The 9666-nt window shown below is 41.0% G+C and overlaps 1 protein-coding gene across 1 annotated transcript in view; it reads right to left on the bottom strand.

The window, feature by feature from the left end:
- Positions 1-9301: 9301 nt before the first annotated feature.
- The window catches only part of LOC108373020 (uncharacterized), a 2434-nt gene continuing 2069 nt past the window's right edge, over positions 9302-9666 (bottom strand). The window contains exon 2 of the mRNA XM_017628857.1: positions 9302-9657. Within this exon, the coding sequence (XP_017484346.1) occupies positions 9337-9657 (321 nt within the window). The 3' untranslated portion in view covers positions 9302-9336. The remainder of the gene's footprint in view (positions 9658-9666) is intronic.

Below are 9666 nucleotides of genomic sequence, written 5' to 3'. Positions count from 1 at the left end.
CGGTTGCATAGCTCATAATACGAATTTAACTTTCGATCTTCGATAACCAGCGAAGATCGAAAATCGAATGCAACCCATAATAAGGGCCAATAGCTATCAAGGGCCAACATATTAGAACGGCAAACGGTGGTGAAACCGCAGTGACAGGTGTAATAACGCTCCCAGTGGAATGGNTTCGATAACCAGCGAAGATCGAAAATCGAATGCAACCCATAATAAGGGCCAATAGCTATCAAGGGCCAACATATTAGAACGGCAAACGGTGGTGAAACCGCAGTGACAGGTGTAATAACGCTCCCAGTGGAATGGCCCTGCAGGGAAAGCTACTAGTTGTGAAATAGAATTCTACCAGTTTGCGTTTCAGTCTAACTAGTTCAAGTTCTATCCTTTTTCAATGTTGGCGACTGGTGTTTTTAACATTGCGATGTCCTACGAGATGTCAATTGTCAGGCTATGCATCAGCATCTACTAGTAGAAATACTAGTAGCATCATACCAGTTGATGAGATAGTCTGCCAATCCATCCCCTATGAAAAGCATTAGTATGCCTTTTTGCTCGCGGCGCTCCAACAGTCGCAATGGCCTACAGAGCAAAGCACTCGCGTGTTATGCCTGAGGTACCAGGTTCAAGCCCGGGCGCAGGGAAATGATCTAACTTTAAAAATCTTAACCACCTCCAATCGGCCTCGAACCTGCGATCCCAGAACCAGAACCAGTAGTCTTCACGTGACGCCACAGCCGACATTTGTAAGAAAAGCAATTAATTGCGTTTTATTTTAGGCTTTGGCAATTCAAAGGCAGATGTCGCTGAACGCTTAAGTTCTTCGAAAATGTCGAACTGGTAGGCACATACTAGTTTATGAACTAGTATTTTTTCTAACTGGTTTGGGATTTCACTGCAGGGGGGATAATGTGGCGAAAGAGATGGAGTTTTTGATTGTACCGGGCCTGCAGCAAGAAGTATATTTGGGTGTCGATTTTTGGCAAGTTTTCGGTATGAATGTGGTTAGCAGAGGAATGAATGTTTGTTCTGGCAGCACTGTCGTTGCAGATTTAGTGCCCGCCGAGGTTGACTTATCATTTGACGCGGTGCAACAAACTTACCCTGGAGCAAAGTCTTGCTTTGGACAAAGTAAAAATGCAATTTCCTTCGTTCGCAGTCCTAGGGCTAGGGAAGACTGACGTTGAGGAGCATGTCATTGAAGTGACCAACGAAAACTATATCGCCCGCAATCCAAAAGCTTATTTACAACGAACTAGACCGATTGTTGGAGATGGGCGTAATCGAGGAGAGCAACAGTAGCTGGAGCTTACCTGTATCGTTGGTCATCAAAGGGACGAAAAACCGCTTATGTCTTGACGCGAGAGAAGTGAACGAACGTAAAGTGAAGGACGCGTACCCTCTGCCACACATTGACGAGATCTTGAGCAGACTACAAAATACGCGATTTATATCGGCGATAGACCTCAAAGACGCCTTCTGGCAAATTCCGCTTGAAAAGAAGTCCAGAGAAAAGACTGCGTTCACTGTACCAGGTAGACCTTTGTACCATTTTACGGTGATGCCATTCGGTTTGTGCAACGCAGCACAACGAATGTGCAGGCTAATGGACAAGGTCATCACCGCTTTTCTTCGTGACTTTGTGTTTGTTTACTTAGACGACTTGTTTGTTCTGTTGATTTTTCGTCACATTTGTGTTTGCTCGAAAAGGTCGCTAAATGTCTGCGTGCGGCCAAACTAACTATAAATGTGGAAAAGAGTAAATTTTGTTTTAAAGAAGTTAGGTACCTAGGCTATGTGGTAGGCGATGGATGCATACGCACAGATACCAAAAATATTGAAGCAGTGAGGGATTTCCCAGAGCCGAAGACCCCAAAACAACTCAGAAGGTTCCTAGGGATGTCAGGGTGGTACCGTAGGTTCATACGAGATTACGCCACAATTGCAGCTCTAAGAAGCAGATTAAGAAGTTTAGGATGACAGACGACGCAAGGACTGCTCTTGAGCGCTTAAAGCAAAACCTCATTTCAGCCCCAGTGTTGACCCACCCGGACTTTAACAAACGTTTTTACATACAGTGCGACGCTTCGACTGACAGAGTGGGGGGTGTGCTTTTCCAACTAGACGAGGACGGTAACGAATGACCGATTGCGTATATCTCTGCAAAGCTAAACAAAGCTCAGCGCAATTACAGCATTACGGAGTTAGAATGCTACGCAGCAGTTTTGAGCATAAAACGATTCAGGCCTTATGTGGAGGGCTTGCCCTTCACAGTGATCACCGATCACGCAAGCCTAAAATGGCTAATGCATCAAGAGCACCTCTCAGGGCGACTAGCGAGATGGACTCAAAACATAGTTCCCGATGCGCTGTCTAGAGTAGGCATGGATGAAATGACGATAAGCGACAGAATGATGGATATTTGTTAAAACTCGCTATTTTTCAAAACGAAAGAATATGAGGAATTAAAGAAAATTATAACTGACAACAGCGGTAAATTGCCTGAGTTTTATATATCAGACGGATTCCTTTATTAAAAGACCCAGTTCAGTCGGGGGGACAGGCTTCAAGAGGACCACGCCTGGAAACTATGGGTGCCAACTGAGCTGCGGCAGGGTCTGGTGGAATCCTCACATGACTCGTCTTCCGCAGGGCATGGCGGGACTCATAAAACGTTAGCCAGAATAAGGGAAAAATATTATAGCCCAGGTATGGTCGCTGAAGTTCAAAAATATATAACAAGCTGTGATATTTGTAAGGGCAACAAAACTCAGAACTCTTTTCATAAGCCTCCGATGGGCAGACAACACGTGACAGAGCGACCTTTTCAGCGTTTGTTCATTGATTTCATGGATCCCTATCCTCGTACGTCCAATGGTAATGTGTATGTGTTTATATGTCTCGACCACTTCTCCAAGTTCGTGTTCCTCAAACCTATGAGAAAGGCTACGCCAGCAGAAGTTGTTAAATTCCTTGAAAAAGAAGTTTTCCATGTATTCGTGGTACCCGAATACATTCATTCCGACAACGGAAAGCAATTCGTATCAGAGACCTTCAAAACCTTTGCTGAAAGATATGGTACAAAACATGTGAAAACAGGCGAATGCTGCCGAAAGGGTAAATCGGTCTGTCCTTCAGATCATTAGATCGTATATAAAGGACTATCAGAAAAATTGGGACAACCATGTTAGTGACGCAGCTTTCGCCCTTCGTAGTGTGGTTCATTCAGCAATTGGTACTTCACCATATTCCGCCCTCTTTGGGATACCAATGAGACAACATGCTGCATCGTATGAGTTATATCGAAAGCTGGGCGCACTTAGGGACTCTGATAGCGAAATCACCACGGGAAAAGATAATATTCAATTGATTAGGGAGAAAATTATTAAAGAGCTGAAGCTAGCCCACGAACGCATCGAAAAGGTTTATAACACGCGAAGTAAGGAAGTGAGATTCCGAACTGGACAAGTGGTATATCGCCGCAATTTTAAACAGAGTTCACAAATCGAGAACTATAATGCCAAATTAGGCCCAAAACAGGTCAAATGCATTATTCTAAAGGCAATAGGAACCTCGATGTATGAACTCGGTGATATCAGTGGAAAGAAAGATCGGGGTATACCATGCTAAGGACATTTTTGCTGTGTAGATATTTGTTAAATGTTGTCCTTGTGCCAAGAGTTACATGAATTTTGACTTAGTTTACCTAGTTTAGCATACCTGACCTTATTTATTTATCTTTATTATGTATTATGGTAATTATTTTTAAATTTATTTATTTTTTTAAATTTATTTTTTTTATTTTACTACTTGACTACATAAATTCTGTGATATTTTGCTTTTTCATTTATTTTCATTATTTATTATGGTAATTATTTTTAAATTTATTTACTTTTTTTAATTTATTTACTTTTTTTAAATTTATTTATTTATTTTACTACTTGACTACATAAATTCTGTGATATTTTGTTTATTTATTTATTTTTACTATTTATTTTTGTAATTATTTATTTATTTATTTATTTTATTTAACTATTTATGTACTTTATCCTACTGTGTTAGTTTAATTTATTTTATTCTATTTCCATCAGTGATATTGATGTAGTAGTAGACCTGTGGTACTGTCCTTAGCTATACGTGTACGGATGTATGTGTACACACCCAGTGACCAGTACGAGCAAACTCAACCGACGAGCAACAGGAAAGAAGCCCGGCTTTAAGTTGTGGGTCGAGGCCACACGTTAGGCCGAAGCATGGCCTTGCAACCAGCCGCGTTAGTTATCTTTTTAGTCACACGCTCCATGGTGCGGGAACCATCGGCGGGTCCGAGCCTGTAGCGCCAGTTGCTTGCCAGATACTTTGATGTTAAATTGTGTGTGTGTGTGTCTGTAAGCCGATCAAACCTCTATGTAAAACACATGCATGATGCCCAAAAGAAAGTAACTACGTTAGAGTGAGAAAGTTCGCTAGAATTATGGTTCGGTGAAGCAGTCTTGAGTATGTGTGTGTATGTGTGAATGTTCGACTTATACCGTATTTTCTATGTATTCCTTTGTACATAAATAAGTAAATATAAACATAACTAATACGGAATCGGTCACTTGACGTAGAAATATATATAAGGACCAAAACTGAGACAAGCGGTTCTTAAAACGAAAGTGGCGGTGGTACTGTACAGTGAAAGTTAAGTGTAATTTTAAAGTGGTTGCTTGTGGTATAAGTAATAAAGTTTAAAGTTTTAAAGTTAAAGTGAGTGAATACGGTCGCCCAGTGCTCTACCAGGATACTAGCGNATTTGACACCTTTGATACGCATATGTCCAAGTACCTAGATGTGTGAGACTCAAATGTAGCAAAAGTGTACGCGAGATTAAAATCTTAAATATATCAAAGAGGGCTAAATGGAAGTTTTTATTGATTTCAGGTCGCCTGTTAACACAGCGAAGCNGGCTAAATGGAAGTTTTTATTGATTTCAGGTCGCCTGCTAACACAGCGAAGCGACCTCCATTGTTTTACAACAACACGGTAGTTTAAACCCGAAAAATCAGCCCAAGCATTCAGGAAGAAAACTTTGGAGTTGCAGCCAAATAAAAATACATACATACGCCCATATATGCGTAAACGCTACCTCCTACGGCCCACAACCACCCGCACCGGCAAATAAAGCACACCAACAAGGGCCGGGCATCAGCGCAAGTGTACAAACGTACTCGGGCATATACATATGTGCATACGTTCATGCAAGATACGAAACCACCTTAACTGTCACCCGGCGACTCGACAAGGTGGCCCATATCTAAGCCCTACAGCTGTGCCGATAACCCGGCTAATAATTAGAGCCAGCAGCAACAACATCACCAGGAACAGCTGATTAAAATATCCCGGCCGGAGTAGGTCAACGGCCACTCGACATACATGTGGATTCCATCAAGCAGAGGAGGAGCACAACAGTGGAGAGGAGCATAACATCGACGGCAGCAGTGTGGGAGAGAGCAGTGGAGACTATCGCTCCACATATACCGTCGATGAACAGCAGCGCCGGGAGCATAGTTCCAGTTGGATTTTATATTCTATTTTGGTTAAATTTTTATGCATATGTACATACATGCCCGGGGTACATACATATATNGCAGCAACAACATCACCAGGAACAGCTGATTAAAATATCCCGGCCGGAGTAGGTCAACGGCCACTCGACATACATGTGGATTCCATCAAGCAGAGGAGGAGCACAACAGTGGAGAGGAGCATAACATCGACGGCAGCAGTGTGGGAGAGAGCAGTGGAGACTATCGCTCCACATATACCGTCGATGAACAGCAGCGCCGGGAGCATAGTTCCAGTTGGATTTTATATTCTATTTTGGTTAAATTTTTATGCATATGTACATACATGCCAGGGTACATACATATACGTAGTTCTACTTGCCGTTTTGTTGTTTTCGTATTTAATTTAACGTCAAATTGCCAGTAGTAGGGTGGTCGCTTTTTTGTCGTTAGCATCTTGCTTTAGACTGATTATTTTATTTAGGTTTTTTTTTTTAATTTTTGTAAGTAATAATCGATTTTGCCGTACGTATTTTTTTTCCAAAGCATCTAGTTTTTGCCACTCATTAATTTCACCTTGTTACTGTAAATTTTTTTGGTTGGGCTCAACACGTTTTTTTTCCTTTCGTTCGGCTCCATACGTATTTTCACTTTATTTTAGCTATTCTTCACTTATATGAGCATATGTATATCCATATACATATATGTATGCATATGTTTATAGATATGTAGATAGATGTAGCCTAAAGTTTCGCGTTAAGGCCTGAATTTGAGTTAATCGCGACGTTGAATTAATTGTGTCTTTAATTTACGTACAGGTAGCTTAAATTTTTAAATAATAATTTCATTCACCCTTGTATTATTTTGAGTTTCCCGCACGCTTGTTATGACCCGCTCGTAGAAGACTGATAGGTCGACGCCTCAGCAACGTGGCAGAAGGCGAGCATATGCATGAAATATCTTAGATTATATGTATGTATGTTAGGGTTCTAATTCTCCCAAACAGGTTCTCAACAGAGTGCTGGCGCCATCATTTCTGGAGACCAAGGTGAGTGCGAAATTTGCCTACATTATTATTTACATACATATATATATTTATATATATGTATGTAAATACATACGCACATGCACATTAAGTGCACATACGTATGTAATTGCAGATATACATGAATCCATTGGGTTACCACCGTAAGTTAATTTTGTAAATTTTTGAAGTTCATTTAATATTGTTATGGCAATTGAATTTGATATTTAATTAAGGAACTCTTCAGATTGCGCGGTAATGAATGTGTTGTAGGTCGCTTAGGGCCGTTTGCACCATGTCTAGTTAATTCTAACTCCCAGTTAAACATCTTTATCGACGTTATCGACACCCATCATATAACATGTGATCGATAAAGCAGTTAACGTGCTTAACTGAAGGATGTACCTCCAGTTAGCGTTAACTAGACATGGTGCAAACGGCCCTTAGAGGTATAACAATAGAATTTAGCTAGCATTAGGGTACGTGGATTTAAACTGGAATTTTATGTTAGGAGTAGATAGGGATTGAGATTAGGTTTAAGTATTTCGTGTAGGTATGGTCCAAGATGGAGTTTTAGAGGTTGAGGTAAAGTTAAATATTGGATTTTGAATCTGAGTGTTAGAGTTAAATATGGAATTTTAGAGTTTGAGTTGTAGAGTTAAAAATTGGATTGTGAATTTGAGTTTTAGAGTTAAGTGTTGGACTTTTTTGTTGTAATTAGGGTTAAAGTTTGATGTAATAATAAAGTGAGAAAAAAAGGAAAGGAATGATTTGAGGTTGATTTTGGTTAAGTGTTGGGTTTCCGCAATGAAGTGCTAAGCACGAAATTTTTAGTGTGGGTGTTGCGCTTGTGCAGCAGAGGGGAAGTGGGAGTGTACAAACGTTGACAATGACGGTATAATGACGGACTTTTAGATAGACGGACTGATGTCAGCTTAGGGGGCGTTGTAAAGTAGGTGAGGAGTCACGACAACGCCCAAGGCTTCGCGTGAAGTTCGCGTAGAAGAAGGGTGGGATGACTCCACCTGACAGGACAGGACCATCTCTTCATTTGTTGGTATCTCTTTGTTCTCTGCTTTCTTCTCATTTGCTATAGTCATCTCCACTATTACACTAGGTATCAGGCATGAATATCTTTTTGCTAATGTAGTTGACAGCAAGGCAGACGGAAATGACCCACCCCGACGACGAGCTAGCTTGGGATGCAAGCATGCCTGCATGCCGCCTCGCCTGGCTCGACCATGTTGCTACATTACAATTACATAAAAACAGGGCTGCATTTGTACTTTATGAAGTGCATGAGAAACACAGGGCCATATAAGTAATTCATTTTTCAACTCTTTCCCTGACTTAGTTATCTTAAAACTTTTAGTTGATCATGTCTTTCATTTACATATATAGTATATATGTATCTTCATTATATACTTATATAATTTGCAAATATATTAATTCATTTCATTCATTTACATTTATAAATTTAAAAAATTTTACTTAAGGCCGAATTTATCTATCAAATATTTCAATTTTTGCGCAGTGATGCCTTTGGTTAGAATATCTGCTATCATTTCGTTAGTGGGCAGATACTTTAATTCTATAGCTTTATTTTCTATCTGTTGACGGATAAATTTTGCCTTAATATCGATGTGTTTAGGGCGTGATGAGTAGGAGTTGTTTTGCGCTACCGAGATAACACTTTTATTGTCGCAATACAAAGACAAGCAGTAGTCATCGTGAGGTATAAGCTCGCCTTCCAATCTTTTCAGCCAAACGGACTCCTGGATAGCAGCAACTAAAGACATAAATTCTGCCTCTGTTGATGAAAGCGCGATTGTCTTTTCGTCGACCAAGCAATAGCTCCAGATTGGAATGTAAAAACGTACCCAGTAGTCGAACGCCTGCCATCTATGTCTCCAGCCCAATCAGCATCGCAGTAACCAACAACATTACCTTGTGACTGCTTCAGGTACTCTCTTCACAGCCTCCCAATGGATTGTCTGGATTTGTACCGTACCTGCTTAACACGTTCACGCTGTAGGATATATCGGGTCTAGTTACCTGCGCAGCAAACAACGGGCATCCTATCGCCTGCATGTATGGCGTTTTGCCATATGGCCTTTGTCATAGTCCCCTTTTGGGCACATATCGATAGAAAGTTTTTGATTATAGTCCAACGGTGTTGCATCGGGATTGCAGTCGGCCATACCGAAACGAGTCGCCAATGTATTGCGACTGATCAATCTTAATTGAATTCGGCGAACGTGTTATTGGAATACCCAGAGCCGTTGTAGCTTCTCCCATGTCATTCATTGCGAACTTTCTAGTGAGACTTTCAGGGAATCTATCTGCTTCTTATCGTTAAAGAATAACAGAACGTCATCTACGTAGATAGCTATATATATCAAGTGACCATCAGCGACTCGATAATAGACGCATTGGTCCATGTCGCTTCTCGTAAGACGTGCTCTGAGCAGTTCGATGTTGAGTGTTTTGTTCCAAACACGCCCGGACTGCTTCAATCCGTAAATGGCTTTCAGTAATTTACATACTCTGTTTGACCCGTCACTAAAACCTTGTGGTTGGGACATAAACACCTCTTCCTTCAGTGTGCCATTGAGGTACGCCGAAACAAAATCCATTTGATGAATTCGCATATCGAACTTGACAGCTAATGCTATTAGGAATCTTAAAGATTCGTACCTAACGACTGGGACAAAGGTTTCAAGGTAATCTATTCCCTAGCGTTGACCATACCCTTTGGCTACTAGCCTAGCTTTTCTGCGAATTGGAACACCACACCCGTTTCGTCTTGAAAACCCACTTTGAAGGTATTGCTTTTCGGCCAGGAGGTAAGTCAACTAGCACCCAAGTCTCATTAACCATTAACGACTCAAATTCACTTTTCATAGCTTTCTTCCAATCATCAGAATTATCACCAGCGACTGCTTTCTCGAACGATTCAGGATCACCTGAAACACAAAGCACAAAGGTTATAAAGCTGTGGGGTTTTCCCCAAAAGCCTTTCAGATCTGCGAACTTCAGCACCATCCACTTTGTCAGCCGCGCAACCAGCACTGTCAGAGTTGTCATGTGAACGAC

Source organism: Rhagoletis zephyria, unplaced genomic scaffold, assembly GCF_001687245.7.
Source record: "Rhagoletis zephyria isolate East Lansing unplaced genomic scaffold, Rhagoletis_zephyria_1.1 Rzeph_scaffold_06280, whole genome shotgun sequence".
In the NCBI taxonomy this organism is placed as follows: Eukaryota; Metazoa; Arthropoda; class Insecta; order Diptera; family Tephritidae; genus Rhagoletis; species Rhagoletis zephyria.
The sequence above is the reverse complement of the archived record's forward strand: the minus strand, read 5'-3'. Positions and strand labels throughout refer to the sequence as shown.